This window comes from Pristiophorus japonicus, chromosome 19 (assembly GCF_044704955.1).
Source record: "Pristiophorus japonicus isolate sPriJap1 chromosome 19, sPriJap1.hap1, whole genome shotgun sequence".
NCBI classification, from domain to species: Eukaryota; Metazoa; Chordata; class Chondrichthyes; family Pristiophoridae; genus Pristiophorus; species Pristiophorus japonicus.
In genome coordinates, this window is record NC_091995.1 from 2,624,174 (window position 1) to 2,641,050 (window position 16,877).

Consider the following 16,877-nt stretch of genomic DNA (forward strand, 5'->3'; position numbering starts at 1 on the left):
AATTAAAAAAAAGAGGAACACGGACGGAGAAGCGAACAGAGGGCCTCCTCAAGGGTTAAAAATTAGCTTTTTTTCTGTGTTTCCCAATTCTGCCACGTGGTGACGCTGTTGTCTGCTCAGTTACAGCAGGCGCTCGGTTCTGCCAGAGATGCCTGCAGCGGTTCCCAGTATTGTACAATGCAAGTAGTCCTGCCTTAAAACCAGGGACCTGAGGAGGCAAACTCGCTTAGAGACAGGTATATTCAGTTTAGCCCGATGCAAACAAATGGACATAGGAACCACAAACCGAAAAGGACTGAGGCCCAGCAAAATCCGCTTCTACCATCGCGGCTGTTGTATAATTGAACAATATTGGAGATAGTAACACATTATAGCAAACCTGACTGCGGACTGACAGCGTCAAGAATCATTCAGCCCTTTTCCTACTTATAACCTTGAAATTAATCAAGTATCTGAGACCAACCCAACCAGCTGTCTACTGATTTGTGACTTACTTAAGTTTCCATATGACTGAGGAAAAGCAGGAGACAGGTAGAATAATGTTCCTTTTAAATCCATTTTATCAAGATTCTGCAATATAATCTCCTTTACAATTCTCTTACATTCTCCATTAATAACAATCAGATCGCGAGTTAATTGTTGTTTTAAAGCAAAATGCTCAACAGTTGCGAGCCGTGGCTCAATGGGCAGCACTTTCGCCTCTGAGTCAGAAGGTCGTGCGTTAACGTCCCACTCCAGAGACTTGAGCACCTCATCGCAGTGCTGCACCGAGAGGGCGATGCACTGTCGGAGATGCTTTCTTTGGAATTGGCACTATTTTTTTTCTGAAGCTCACGATATTACTTGAAACACGATCTAAATACCATGACATATTCTTGCGCATTTTTGTTGCATCAAATTCTGCACAAAACTAACATCCGGTATCAGCCAGTTGGTTGTCAAAACACAACATTATCAGAGCAGAAAAGATCCAGCAACGATCACATGTTGGCAGGGACAATGGGTGGTCCCCAGGCCAGAGAGGACAGCAATAGCACATGGGATAGGGTGAAAGGCAAGTATAGAGTCTATTTTGGGTCTTTGAATCATTGACTGTTCCAGACTCGCTTGCTGCAGCTGGAGCGTAACTCAGGCGTTGCCTGCAAAGCCAGGAATTTCTGGTCAACGGCTCGCCATTCAGCTTCAAGACGGAAGATTATATTTTCGGATTCCGTTCGGCAGCAGCCACATCCCTAACCCCAATCGCTCGCCCTGCCGATCCAACTCCCCCCATTTTCCCGTTCCACACCAGCTTCAATCAGCCCGGCTTAACATCCGCCCGGTTTCCGCTTCTAAATGCGCTCCTCCCCCAATTGATATCCTGACTTTGCCCACTCACAATGAACTCCCCCCCGCACTGGGAACGGGGCCCAGTTTGTGATGTTCCCCAGTGAGTGCTGCACAGATTGCACCAACACCCCACAATCTCTGCTCCTTAATGAAGGCGCTGATCTGTTTACATTCAATGGGTTGACGGTTCCGTTAAAACCGCAGCCAAAAGATGGTCAAAGGGAATAAAGTTAAATGTCGATCCGGGTAATATCTCCAGAGGAATGCCAGGCTGTGGTCCCTGGAGAGGAGAGACTCTATCCCAGTACAGGTTGGGCGGGGGTGATATGTTGTAGGGTGAGGATGGGAGGGTTATTCAGTGACCCGGCCCTGCTGGGGTTACAGTCAAACACTGATTACAGACTGAGATACAAATGGAAATGTTCATCACACAAACACACCCGGGGAGGGAATGGAGTCAGAAACTGGAATTGGAGGGAAATTGATGGAAACAGACCCATTAATGTAAGTGCCTTTTAGCCCCGCAGATTATCAGTGGTGCGGTGTTTTTCCCGCCGTCATACCACCCCGGATTGAAGAAGGGAAAGATTCTCTCAGTGAAAGTGTGGGTGAAAGTGTGGAGACGGGACATGTTGTCCGCATTGTAAAATGACACCTGTCCGCCCTCATAGTCCAGGTACACCCCGATCTTCCGGGGCTCCACACTCGGGGTGAGGGGGGTCTGTGAGGGGGAGGTGAAGGCCGAATAGTCACTTCCGGGATCCAGCCACACAATCCAGTATCCAGTCTCTGGGCTCGGGGTGATTGCCCCTTTCCTCCCGGCAGACTCTCGGATCACTCCCAGACCCCACTCAGTCTTGTCCCCCACCTCCACCTCCCAGTAGTGTCTCCCTGATGTGAATCCCTCCGATCCCAGGACACAGTGCCAGTAATCAAACCTCTCCGGGGTGTCAGGGAGCGGCTGCTGTTTGTCTCCGGGTCTCACACGGGTCCGGTCCTCAGACAGGATGAGCCGGGGATGGGCTGTGTTCGGATCCAGAGTCAGAGAGGCTGGAGCTCGGGGAAAGTTAAAATAACACAGTCAGTGATTTAAGCCGCGATTTCCGCTGTCTCGGCGGGTCGGTGGCGGGCGATGTCGGTGACAGGTCCCGGACTCGCTGCTGGCTCCAGCCCGCTGTCTGAAATTACTTCCCTGATTACACCGGTTAAGCCCCGCCCAGCGGGCTTGCCGGCCAATTGCAGGCTGCGGGTTTGATGACGTCTGAAGACCTTTGAACCACTGAATCAAATGCTATTTTTCCCACTGATCCCGCGAAAAATTCCCCGATAATTTATTGATGTGACAGAATCAAACTCTGAGTGACATTCCTTCTTCTAATCCTCAGCTTTCTGCATATTATTGAAAAATTACTTTGTCTCAGTATTGATCAGCACGCCTGGCCAGCTGAACATGACAGAGAAAAATAGATCAAATAAGATGCAATTATATTTAAGATAGAAAAGACAAGTTAATGGTAAACTAATCAAATTCAGAGAGGATGAAACTCAAGGATTGCAAGACGCGCATTCAAATAAATGCACAAAGATATCGTACTATTTTATATTACAGGTTTTCATTTTATAATTAGGATGTAGAGGCATTGGAAGAAGTGCAAAATAGATTTACAAGGAAATAGTACAAAAGGGTGAGAGGTTATAATTATCAGGAAAGATTGAATAGGCTCTAGAAATGGGAAAGTTAAGGGGTGAAATGACAGAGGTCGTTAATATTATGAAAGTGTCTGATAGGGTAGATGTAGAGAAGACGTTTCCACTTGTGAGGAGATAAAAACTAGACACCATAAAAACATAAAATTAAGTAATAAATCTAACAGGGGATTCAGGAGAAACCTCTTTATCCGGAGAGTGGTGAGAATGTGGAACTCACTACCACGAGAAGCAGTTCAGGCAAATAGCACAGAAGCATTTAAGGGGAAGCGAGATTAACACATGAGGGAGGAAGGGACAGAAGGATGTGCTGATATGGTTAGATGAAGAGGGGTGGGAGGAGGCTCGTGTGGAGCATAAACACTGGCTTGGACCTGTTGGGCTGAATGGCCTGTTTCTGTGTTGTATATACTTTGTAAAAATCAATCATCAGGCTGGGCCATCAAAGCATTGTTACCGAAACAAAGTGGCAACATATGGGACCGGGAAGACGGCGGCGGACCTCGAGAGGGAACAGGGTTGCGGGGAGGGTGTAGTGGGATGGAACCCCTCAAAGTCGGATTCGTGATAAGGGATGGGGGCTGGGTAGTTGTCGATGTCAGTTCATTGGATTTATTCTTGAGGAAGTTAGATATGGCGCTTATGACTAAAGCGATCAAGGGGCATTGAGAGAAAGCAGGAAAGGGATCCTGAGGTGAAATATCAGCCATGATCTTATTGAAAGGTGGTGCAGGCTCGAAAGGCCGAATGGCCTACTCCTGTACCTATTTTCCATGTTTCTATGTTTTTATGTTGAGTTCCCAGCTTTGGTCACCCTGGAGCCATGTCTTCGTGATGCGAATTATATCATACTCGCTAATTGCTGCCTGCGGAGTTAATTCATTCACCTTATTACAAATACACCTTGCATTGAGGCACAGAGCCTTCAGTCTTGCCTTTTTCACACACTATGCCAATTTAGAATTTTGCCATATGTGGCTCTTTTTGATTTTTGCCTTGGGTTTCTATGCCCTCTACTTTTACTTTTCTTCTTCCTATCTTTTGCTTCTGCCCCATTCTACTTCCCTCTGTCTCCCTGCATAGGTTGCCATCCCCCTGCCATATCAGTTTAACCCTTCCCCAACAGCACTAGCAAACACTCACCCTAGGACATTGGGTCTGGTCCTGTCCAGGTGCAAACCGTCTGGTTTGTATCGATCCCACCTCCCCCAGAACCGGTTCCAATGTCCCAGGAATTGGAATCTCTCCATTCTGCACCACTCCTCAAGCCACGTATTCATCTTAGCTATCCTGCAATTCCTATTCTGACTAGCACGTGGCACTGGTAGCAATTCTGAGATTACTACCTTTGAGGTCCTCCTTTTAAATTTAACTCCTCGCTTCCTAAATCCAGCTTGTAGGACCTCATCCCATTTTGTACCAATAATGTTGGTACCTATATCCACCCCGACAACTGGTTGTTCATCCTAACCCTCCAAAATGTCCTGCAGCTGCTCCAAGACATCCCTGACCCTTGCACCAAGGAGGCAACATACCATCCTGGACTCTCAATTTTGGCCGCAGAAACGTCTATATATTTCCCTTACAATAGAATCCCCTACCACTATAGCTCTTCCACTGTATTTCCTGCCATCCTGTGCAGCAGAGTCACCCACGGTGCCATGAACTTGGCTGCTGCTGCCCTCACCTGATGGTTCATCCCCCCAACAGTACCCAAAACGGTGTATCTGTTTTGGTGGGGGCTGACCACAGGGGGCCCCTGCACTACCTTCCTTTCACTGCTCTTCCTGCTGATCACCAATTCCCTATTTGGCTGCGTAAACTTTAGGTCCGGTGTGTCGAACTCACTCAACGTGCTACTCACGATATCCTCAACATCGCGGATGCTCCAGACTGAATCCATGCACAGCCCCAGTGCCGCAATGTGGTCTGTCAGGTGCTGCAGCAGGATACACTTCCTGCACATGTAGTATCAGGGACTCTGGAAGTGTCCCTGAGTTCCCACATAGCACAGGAGGAGCATGACACGTGTCCGAGCTTTCCTGCCATGACTTAACCCTTAGATTAACTTTATTTAATTTGGCAACAATGATAAAAGTTACCTACTGATGAAGAAAATGAAAAAGAAGAAAAACTACTCATCAATCACTAGCCAATCACTTACCCCCTTGCCTGTGACGTCACCTTTCGATTTCTTTCTCCGTCCTTTTTTGCCTTCTCACCCTGCTACCTGTGTACCAGCTGGCTCCTCCTCGACTCCCGCTCCCCGACTGTGACTGATGGGCCTTTTATAGGCCTCCCTCCGATCTCCTCCGCCTGGTCGATGAACTCCCGCCGCTCAGACTGATGGGCCTTTTATAGGCCTGCCTCCGATCTCCTCCGCCTGGTCGATGAACTCCCATCACTCCGACTAATGGACCTTTTATAGTCCTCCCTCCGATCTCCTCCGCCTGGTCGATGAACTCCCGCCGCTCAGACTGATGGGCCTTTTATAGGACTCCCTCCGATCTCCCACGTTTCCTCGACGAACTCCCACTACTCTGACTAACGGATCTTTTTTAGGCCTCCCTCCTATCTCCTAGGCCTCCTCGATGACCCTCTCAAAGTCGGAGGAGTTCCGTGGGATAGCGGGTGGGACGTGTTGCCGGGCGAGGAGGAATCATGGATTCTGTTATATCTTGAAACTGTTTTGTGATGAGCAATCTGGGTATTTTACTGACACTGCAGTCACCGTCAGTCTGAAGGGTGAGAACATTGTTCTCGGTCGACAATACCATACACTGCTTCTGTATCGAACCCGCACTCCTGGATCTGATGTAGAGTCACAAACAGTTACACTGATTTCACAAACCAGTTTCAATCTCCTTTTTGTTTCTTAATATTTTTGTTCTTAATTTCACAAAACACTGAAGCTGTGTTTCATTATTTCGATGTATTCACTCAACAAGATTTTTATGAAGTCTGAAATTGGGGTGCTGAAAACGTTTTACCTGGGCTGATGTTCTCTATCATTTCTTTCCACGCTATGTATTGACTGGGCCCTTTGAATATTCCCAGCGGCAGATTCCGGCCATCCAATGAAAGGAGATTACCCTCTTCACTGATTCTGAAAATATGAAACAATCAACTCTAGAATTCTCGCAATTCGTTCATTTAACAGATTAAATAATATTTCAGTAAAGTGAACCTCATACCTTCTCATCCGGGAAGCTGCCTCCTGAAATAAAACAGAAACACAGACCTGAGTTCACAGGGAGAGTCTGGGGGCAAAATTTCAGAATTCAGCATCATACACTACACATGGCACCAAGTGAGAAATAGTTCATAAATAAACACAGAAAATGCTGGAAATCTCCGCGGGTCAGGCAGCATCTGTGGAGCGAAACAGGGTAAATGTTTCGGGTCTGTGACCCTTAGCCAGAACTGAAAACATTCAAAAAGCAATAGATTCTTAAGGAAGAGCCGCGGCACTGAAACGGGGAGGGGCGGGAAGAAAAAAGGGAAAGGTCTGTGATGTGGTGGAAGGCAGGAGTTATTTTAGAGACAAAAGGGATGATCGCCAAATTGAGATGTTAATGGCACAAGTTTGGAAACAAAAGACGAGTCTAGATGGGGTGTGAATGTTGGAATAATTTCCAGCTGCCGTGGGAAAGAGAGAAACAATAAAGATACAAGAGGGGAGGGTGGTTTGTAAAAAAGACGAGGGAAGAAAACAAAATATGGTCAGAGATTATGAACTTAATTTGCTGAACTCGATGTTGAGTCTAGAAGACTGTAAAATTCCTAAACGAAAGATTGTAACAGAGGATGCTGAGAGGAAACATTGTGGTGTACAACATTTTGAGGATCCTGGATATAGTGAACAGCAAGGGCTTATTTCCCTTGGTGGAGGGATCAATAATGAGGGGGCAAAGTTTTAAGGTGGTTGGTGGAAGGTTCAGAGGGATTTTGAGGTGGAGCTTCTTCATGCAGAGGGTTGTGGGTGTCTCTAACTCACTGCCTGGAAGGGTGGTGGATGCGGGAACCCTCATCACATTTAAAAGGTGCTTGGATTGGCACTTAAAGTGCCGTGGCCTGCAGGGTCACCGAACTGGAGCTGGTAAGTGGGATTAGACTGGATACCCTCTTGTTGGCTGACGCAGATTCAATGGTAAGTACTGCAGGGAATCGTATACGACCAGCGTGATCTCCTGGACTAGCTTCGATCGTCTGGATGGGAAGCAGAGGAATGTTCAAGATTTTTTCCCCAATTCGCCTGGGTTTTTAATCCAGTGTTTGCCTCTCCCAGGAGATCACAGGGCTGCAGATGAGGTGGAGTGTAGAATGTTTCACTGCAGGCGGTGTTGCAGTAGTGTGGGGTGGAGTATATGGGCCGGATGCTATTTACCTTTCCGCCATTGTTGGTTGTTCAGAGGTTTATTTGTAAGCTTCAGGGCAGCTGATCGAGGGTAATGCGGCTCTTTGTCCGCCAGCGCAGACAAGATGGGCCAAAATTGCCTCTGTCTGCGCTGTAGATTTCTATGTTTCTCTCTTTCTATGTTGCTATGAGTTACAATTCCTTGAGCTTGTGTTGAACTTCGTTGGAACAGTATAGGAGATCGAGGACAAAGAGATCAGAATGGGAGTGAAGCAGAGAATGAAAGTGACAGGCGACAGGGAGCTCAGGATCACACTTATGTAATAAACAAAGGTATTCTGCAAAGCGGTCACTCAATCTGTGTTTGGTCTCCTCTTCATTGAGGGCAGCGAATACAGTATACTAAGTTGAAAGAAGTACAAGTAAATCATTGTTTCACCAGGACGGAGTGTTTGGGGACCTGGACAGTGGGAACGTTGAAAGTTAAAGGATTGCATCGCCTGCACTTGCATGAGAAGGTGCTGTGGGTAGGATCTTTAAGCTGATAATTATTCCACCATTCACAGCCCGTTTGGATTCATGTTTTGTTTCCAAACTTGTGTTATTACCATCTCCATTTGACCAAATCACTCCTGCCTTACACCCTATCACAGATAGTCCCTCTTGTTCATTCATTGCCTCCCACTTTCAGTGCCCCTGCACTTCCTTAAGAATCTGTTCCGATTACAATTGTTCCAGTTCTGACGAAGGGTCACAGACCCAAAATGACTCTGTTTCTCTCCACAGAAGCTGCCTGTCCCGCAGAGATATCCAACATTTTCTATTTTGACTTCAAATTCCAGCATCCGCGGTATTTTGCTTTTGTGTTAGTGTGAAATATTTCAGCTGTGCCAATAGGAGGAGAACGCCATAACCAATAGTGACAGGACCGAGTTTTTGTTTGTATTCACACCTGGGAATGAACTTGGCAAAATAACATTGCAGGATAATTCTTCAGGAAAAGCACAGAATTTCAGTTTCAGCAATCAGTGGAATAAAGAGCTGACAGACTCGTGGCAAAGAATGAGGGCGATAGCTATCCACATACTTGAGAATAATATAGATATTAAATAATGTTGAATGCCTGGGTGTGTATCTAAATATTATTACAAAATCATGTACGGTTTCTGTGATTTATATGTTTGAAGACAATATGCAAGGATCTATTAAGAACGTGGTAACAGAGCACTTAGAAAATAATAATAGCATTGGGAAGAGTCAGCACGGATTTTGAAAGGGAAATCATGTTTGACAAACGTGTGGCTGGAGAGATGTTGTAGGAGGGAGTGCTTTAGATTCAGCAGGCATTGGAGATTCTGGGGGAGGTGGGACCTGTACAAGCCGGATGGATTGCACCTCAACAGAGCTGGGACCAATCTCCTCGCGGGGGAGTTTGCTAGTGCTGTTGGGAAGGGTTTAAATTAGCTTTGCAGGGGGATGGGAATGTGAGAATAGACTCACTAGGGAGGTTAAAGCTGGAATTGGAACGCAAAAACGTAGAAAGTGAATGTGAAGGACAGAGGAAATAAGGGATATAAAGTAGTCAACAGGGAGTTTGGGCTGCACTAAGTGGTATATACTTCAATGCAAGGAGTAAAGACATTAAGGCAGATGAGCTGAGAGCACAGGTAGACACTTGGGTGTAAGATATTTTAGCTATTACAAAGATATGGCTAAAAGAGGGGCAGGTATGGCAGTTCAAAATTCCTAAGTACTGGATTTTCAGATGGGATAGCGAGAAGTGTAAAAAGGGAGGGGCGGGGGTCGCAGAATTGACAAAGAAACTATTAGAACTGTGAGGAGGGATGATATGTTAGAGACATCATCGAACAAGGCCATACGATTTAAACAGAAAAACAAAAAGGGGGCAACATACTGCTGGGATTGTACTATAGAACCCAGAACAGTCAGAGGGAGGTAGAAGAGCAAATATGTAGACACATTTATCAAAATTGCAAAAATGACAGGGGAGTATTATTGGGGCATTTGAACTACCACAATAATAACTGGGATAAACTTAGTGTGAAGGGTATAGAGGGTGCGGAATTCCTAAAATGCATTAGAGAGACCTTTATTCGCCAGTATGTAGCAAGCCCAACACGGGAGGTAGGATTCTGGACTTAGTTTTACGGAACGAAGGTGGAAAGGGTATCAGTGGGAGAGCATTTAAGTGCAAGTGACCATAATTCAGTTAGATTTAAGTTAGTTATGGAAAAGGACAAGGATAGACCAGGAATGAAAGTTCTAAATTGGGGAAAAGCCAATTTTGCTAAGCTGAGAGGTGATTTAACCATAGTGGATTGGAAACAGCTACTTGAAGGTAAATCAAATGCCAGAGCAAGAGGTGGCATTCAAGGAGAAGGTCCCGAGGCTACAGACCAAATATTTGCCCTTAAATAAAAAGGGTGGTACTAATAAATCTAGAGTCCCCTGGATTTTTAGGGGCATACAGAGTAAGAAAAAGAAGTAAAGGGAGGCTTATGACAGATACCGAAGGCTAAATACTGCAGAAGCGCTGGAGGAGTATGTGAAGGGCAGAGTTAAAAATAAAAGGAATATTAGGAAAGCAAAGAGAGAGCATGAAAAATTCTTGGCGAGTAAAATCAAGGAAAACCCAAAAATATTTTATAAATATATTAAGAGCAAAAGGATAACTAAATAAATGGTATTTGAGACCTTGAGGTCAATCTGTGTGTGGAGGCTAGAGATGTGAGTGTGGTTCTTAATGAAGACTTTGCAAAAGAGAGGGGCGATGCAGATACTGCTTTCAGGGAGCAGGTGTGTGAAATATTCCATGAAATAAACATAGTGAGAGAGGAGGTATTCAGGGGTTTAGCTGCTTTGAAAGTGGATACGTCTCCAGGCCCGGATGAAATTTATCCCAGGCTGATAACTGAAGCAAAAGAGGAAATAGAAGAGACTCTGACCATCATTTTCCAATCCTCTCTGGCTTCAGGTGTGGTGCCAGAAGATTGAAGAACTGCTGATGTGGAACCTTTGATTCAAAAGGGACAATGGGATAGACGAAGTAATTACAGCCCTGTCAGCCTAAATCCAGCGGTGGTAAAATTATTGGAAATAATTCTGAAGGACAGGATACATCTTCATTTGGAAAGACACAGATTAATCAAGGACAGTCAGCACGGATTTGGTGGGGGAAGGTCGTGTCTGACTAATATGATTTTGATAAAGTCCCACATGGAAGACTGGTCACGAAAGTAATAGCCAATGGGATCCAGGGCAAAGTGGCAAGTTGGATTCAAAATTGGCTCAAAGGCAGGAAGCAGAGGGTAACGGTTGCAGAGTATTTTTGTGATTGGAAGGCTGTTTCCTGTGGGGTTCTGCAGGGTTCCATATAATGTCCCTTGCTTTTTGTGGTATATGTCAATGACCTCGACTTGAATATAGTGGATATGATTAAGAAGTTTGCAGATGATACTAAAATAGGCTGTGTGGTTGATAATGACGAAGAAAGCTATAGACTCCAGGAAGATATCAATCAACTGGTCAGGTGGGAAAAACGTTGGCAAATGGAATTCAATCCGGAGAAGTGTGACATAATGCATTTGTGGGGTGCTAAAAAGGAAAGGGAATACATGTTAAATTGTAGGACACCGAGAAGTGCAGACGAACAAAGTGACGTTGGAGTACATGTCTACAGATCCCTGAAGATAGAATGGCAGATAGATAAAGTGGTTAAGAAGGCATAAAGATTGCTTGCCATTATAAGCCCAGGCTTGGAATACAACAGGAGGGGGGTTATTCTTGAAATGTATAAAACACTAGTTAGGCCACAGATAGAATACTACGTGCAGTTCTGGTCAGAGCATTACAGGAAGGATGTGATTGCACTGGAGAGGGTACAGAGGAGGTTTACAAGGACGTTGACTGTTGTGGAGAATCTTAGCTATGAGGACAAATTGAATAGGCCAGGTTTGTTTTTCATGGAAAAGAGGATGTTGAGTGGAGACCTCATTGAGATATATAAAATTATGAGTGGCCTAGATATAGTGGATAGAAAGGGCCTATTTCCATTAGCAGAGGGGTCAACAACCAGGGGTCATAAATGTAAAGGAATTGGTAGGAGATTTAGAGGGGATTTGAGGGGTACCTTTTTCACCTAGAGGATTGTGGGGGTCTGGAACTCACTGCCTGAAAGGGCGGTAGAGGCAGAAACCCGCACCACATTTAAAAAGTACTTGGATGTTCACTTGAAGTTCTGTAACTGCAGGGCTATGGACCTAAAGCTGGAAAATGGGATTAGGCTGGATAGCCTCTTATTGGTCGGCATGGACAAGATGGGCCGAAATGGCCTTCTTCTGTGCTACAAATGTCTTTGATTCTACGGTGAAATCTGTTAGAATCTTTTGAGGTTGTAACTCGTAGTATAGATCAGGGTGAACCAGTGGATGTGGTTTATTTGGATTTCGATAAGTTGCCACACAAGAGGTTATTAAACAAAATGCAGGCTCATGGGATTGGAGGAAATATACTAGAATGGATTGAGCATTGATTAACGGCAAAATCAGAGATTAGGAACAAACATTGTTGGTCGGCTGTAACAAATGGGGTGCCGCAATGATCGGTTCTTGGCCACCCCAATCTATATCAATGGTTTGAATGAGGGGACCAAATGTAATATATCCAAGTTTCCTGATGATATAAAGCTAGGTGCGAATGTAAGTTGTGAGGTTGATGCAATGGACTTCAAGGAGACACGTACAGGCTAAATGAATGGCCAAGAACTTGGGAAATGGAATATAATGTGGAGATATGTGACGTTTTCCACTTTGGTAGAAAAATAGAAAGGCGGAGTATGTTTTAAATGCTGAGAGATTGGGAAATGTTGGTGTTCAGAACGACCTGCATGGTCTTGTACACGAATCACTGATAGTTTACATGCATTTCGGGGTTGGGTTCGGGTTAGGGTTTGGGTTAGGTACAGTCAGCAAGCAAATGGTATGTTGGCCTTTATTACAAGAGAATTTGAGTACAATAGTAAAGGTTGCTTATTGCAATTATATCAGGCCGGGGTGAGGCCACACCTGGAGTATTGTGCACAATTTTGGTCTCCATATCTAAATAAATTATATTTGCCATAATGGCAGTGCAACGAGGGTTCACCAGACTGATTCATGGGATGGGGGCTTGTCCTGTGAGGAAATGTCGAGCAGACGCTGTCGATCTTTCTATAGCTTAGAAGAATGAGATGTGACCTCAATGAAACATACAAATTTGTTACAGGGCTAGACAGGATAGATGAAAGGAAGATGTTTTCTCTGATGGGAGAGTCTAGAACTAGGAGTCACAGTCTCAAAATAAGGGGTCAGCCATTTAGCATTGAGATGAGGAGAAACGTCTTCACTCAGAGGATGCTGAACCTTTGGAATTTCTCCAGCCCAGAGGGTAGTACTGGCTCATTCCATATATTCCAGGCAGAGATCGATAGATTTTTGAATATTAAGGGTATCAAGGGATATGGGGACACTGCAAGAAAGTGGAGTTCTGGTCGAAGATTAGCCATGATCTTAATGAATGTCTCCGTGGGCCGAATGGCCTATTTCTTTTCCGAATTCTTGTGTTCGTATATTCTTATAATAACCAAATACTAACTGTAATGTTTCAACTTGTTGCACAATGATTTCACAATCAGATCAAGACATGTGGGGATGTACAGACTTATTTCAAGTGCATTTTAGAGTCAGTCTGCCCACATTTTGAAACAACTATGATGAAATTCTACGCCTTGACTTACATTAAAAGTTCTGTATACCTATAGCCTGCCATGCTGTAGTTACACAGTCACCCACTGCTGGTGGCACAAGGCCTCCACTGGCAGGCGGTTGTAGGTGCAACCTGACATGTCTATATAATATTACGTGAATATAATGTGGACACAGCAATTTACAATGGGAGAAAACGTCTTAGATAGTGGAAGATAGATAAATGCGAGGAGACAGCCTGCATGCCTGCCACCTCTCACCTGTTTTTCAAAGTGCAAACTATCATCAGCATAGATTTGCACATGCGTGCTCTGTCCCTATACAATGTGGGGTGAGCAGTCAGCAGGATCACGGCTGGAATCTGACAGCTATGGTCTGTAATATAGTGAAACCCCACACCAAGGCACTCTTACTTCTCTCACACACATACACAGATTGACACAAGATCAAGAAGATAACATGACGGTAAATAGAATGTGATCGATTGTACTTTCGACACAAACTAACCGAGAGATGGAAGAACCTCCACAGCAATTATTGAACCGGACTTCCTGCCACTCTGCATGTAGCACCGTGAGGGGCGATTCTCCCTGGGGATCTCACACAGCTTGGATTCAGTACAGTGAGAGTCAATTTGGTGCCTTCAAGTGCCTGGTCTGGTTATAAGTAATGGTCAGCTACATGAGCTAAATGTTTGTGTACAACTTGTCATTAAGATCGAACTGAATTGGAAAAGGTCGCAGGAAATTCGAATGGACTGAGGCAGATTTCATGTAAAATGAGTAGCGAGCTAGCTAAGGTGAGGTAATAGAAGACAGATAGATTAATAGGAATGAACAGCAAAAATTAGATGTTTTAACAAAGGACTCGGAAGCTATAGAATAAGTATATTCTGTTAAAACAGAAGTCAATTGCAAATATTTTTAGTAGTCCATGGAAAAATAATGAAGCAAGGAACCTATTTACATTAAAGCACATATTTCAAAAGAGATGATCGTGTTGGAAATATTTCATAGATTTGTTTGAGGATATAATACACATGGTTGATGGGACAATGCAGTGAATGCAGTGTGCATGTAGCTTGGGAATGCAGGTGATTAATAAAGAAGCTCATGTGGTATGGAATTCGGGGAGGATAGCAAATTGGATTAGAAATTCGTAAGAAGGATGGCCTCAGAGAGTAGGAATTAAGGCTGGGTTTTCAGGGTTATTAGAGGTAGGTAGTGTGGCCCCACATGGTTCCGTTCTGGAGGTAGAGTTAATTTGGTAGAAGACCAAAGGAAGCGGTGAAGGATTAAAAGTACGATGAGGGAAATCTTGGGCTAAATCTTGTTGGATAGAATTATCTGCAAGTAAGTGTGGGCTGAGACAGGGGCACAAACACCAGGAATACTACTCCGAATGGAAGTTGGCTCAGTGTGGTAGAAGAGCAGAGGTATTTTGTGGTAGAGGTACACAGAGCATTAAAGGCAGCTCCACGGATGGTTGAGGCTGTTTAAAGAACCTAAAAGGATTCTAGACGACATAGGATTACATGGGATGTATGACTTAGAAAGAGGCCACTCTGCCGAAAGAATCCATCCCCGTGATTATGCTCCACTGGAGTTCTGTCCTTATCTAAATCTACCAGCATAACTGGTTGTATGACAAGAGGTATACAATATAAAATCCAAGACGTAATGATGCAATATTGGGCTCCACATTAGAGGGACGATATTGTGGGTTTGCATAGGATATAACACATTCGAGGAGGCGGCCTGATATCAGGAAATGCAAAAATGAAGAAAGATCACCAATATGGGGCTATTTTTAGAAAAAATCAAATTAACCAATCAATAAAACAAGGTCTTACCTTCAGAAATGTGACTGTGTCTTGTTCCTCCATCTGTCTCTGTAACTCTGATATTTCTCGGTTAATACAATCTAACTTCTGATTGATTTCACGGACGTTTTTCTCCATTGATTTTAGAATATTCCCCTCCTGCTCCCTGAGATCTCGGATTAAACGCTGCTCTTTCTCAGCGAGAATCTGGTGCATTTTAGCGAACTCGGATGTGATGTGGCTCTGCAGACTGCTCGACTGTTCCTACCAAATGAAATGTGAATCATAATTAATGCACCGCGATAAAGGGAACAAAACTAACCGAGATCCCAGAAAGCCAGCAGAGGGAGACCTTACCCTAACTCCGGAAATCTGCTGTTTCTGCTGCCGTGCAGTGTCCAGAGCCGAATCCTTTCTCTTTGCAGCCGATTCTAGGGATGATGTCAATTTAACCTAGAATCAGATATAAACTGATTGTAAAGTTTAAACACAAAGCAGATTTTAAAAATGTTGCCAGAGATTATGCCCTCCCATTGTACCCTGTACATCTGCGCAGCCTCGTCTATCGGCATGAAGTTGTGGGACTTGTGACCCCGCTGGTCTTTGGCAACAAGACACTTCACACAGATCAGTTTCTTGTCAGTTTCACAAAACAGCGCCAGTCCTTCCTGATGTTCCTCACAGCGATGTTTACTGTTCTTCCTTTCCGGATCCAGCTTCAGATTCCGAACTTTATCAGTCAGATTCGCCAAGGCCCGATTATCCCTGAGGTTTATTTCCGGAAACTCCTCTCTACATTCCGGGCAGGAGTTTGTCTCCTTCTTTTCCCAACACTGTGTGATACAGGAGCGGCAGAAGTTGTGCCCACACTCCAGTATTACCGGGTCGGTGAAGAAATCTAGACAAATGGGACAAATTGCCTCCTCGGCCAAACTCTCGGCTTGCTGTGTGTAAGCCATCTTTTCTCTCAGCACTTCCTCATTCAATCCGCTTTTGGGTTTAATGTTCGGGTACAATGTTCAACCGCTCCCAGTTTCAATCTTTGTTCAAAGGGAGGAGCCAGATTGTGTTTCAGCAGGTACTGCGCCACCTGTTCAGCACTGAGGTGTTTACCAGTGCACAGAGGTGAACGCCTACATTAGAACACATGAGTGAAAAGATTGAACTTTGTGTGTGGAGATTTCCCAATTGGAGTTTAGGCGCTCCTTCCCTTCCCAGAGAACAGTGGACCTGTGGATCAAGGTGGCCACTTACGATGAGCGCTGATTGACGGTATTCCTTCAGGAGAAAGCTGGGCCTGTTTCTGAATGGGAAGGTGATGGTCTGGTACCAGAGATAGCTACCCTGAAGGTCAGGGACAGTGTGAGCTCCGAGACTACTTCCGATTACCTAATGGAGCCGGAGAGGAATTTTTCAGATTCTCTCTCCCCTAATCGCATCTCCCAGTCTCCCAGGAGATTATCTAATCCCTGTGGGTTGGGATTGTCTCTGTGATGATACATTAAGGCATCACAACTGTATGGGACACGATGCAGAGACCCGAAGATATTTTCAAACTGATATTTCGTATGTTCGCCATCGAATGTTATATCCTGTTGGTGGGAAATGAAACAATCCGCTCACAGTACAGATTGCGGCAGTATGTAGATTTCAACAGCAAACTGTAGATATATGATCAATGCTAAACAATGAAACACTTGCATTTTTATAGCACCTTTCAGGACCACTGCACGTCCCAAAGCGCTTCACAGCCAATGATGTACTTTTGTCATGTAGTCACTCCGTCAATTCCACTCTCCCATATCCCTTGATTCCCTAAATATATAAATCCCTTAAAGTAAATGTGCTGACTGCAGCACCATGGCGAGCCCGGTTCTGCTTGCTGTTCTAAAACCACAAG

The 16,877-nt window shown here is 44.7% G+C and overlaps 1 protein-coding gene across 1 annotated transcript; it reads right to left on the minus strand.

Annotated features, from left to right (window-relative positions):
* Positions 1-1,828: 1,828 nt before the first annotated feature.
* LOC139230618 (nuclear factor 7, brain-like) lies at positions 1,829-15,936 on the minus strand. Its single transcript, XM_070862434.1, has 6 exons — positions 15,517-15,936; positions 15,335-15,430; positions 15,008-15,241; positions 6,231-6,253; positions 6,027-6,142; positions 1,829-2,385 (listed from the first exon to the last, which is right to left on the minus strand). Exons 1-6 carry the CDS (start codon positions 15,934-15,936, stop codon positions 1,829-1,831), a joined length of 1,446 nt encoding a protein of 481 aa, XP_070718535.1.
* Between the last annotated feature and the right edge of the window lie 941 nt (positions 15,937-16,877).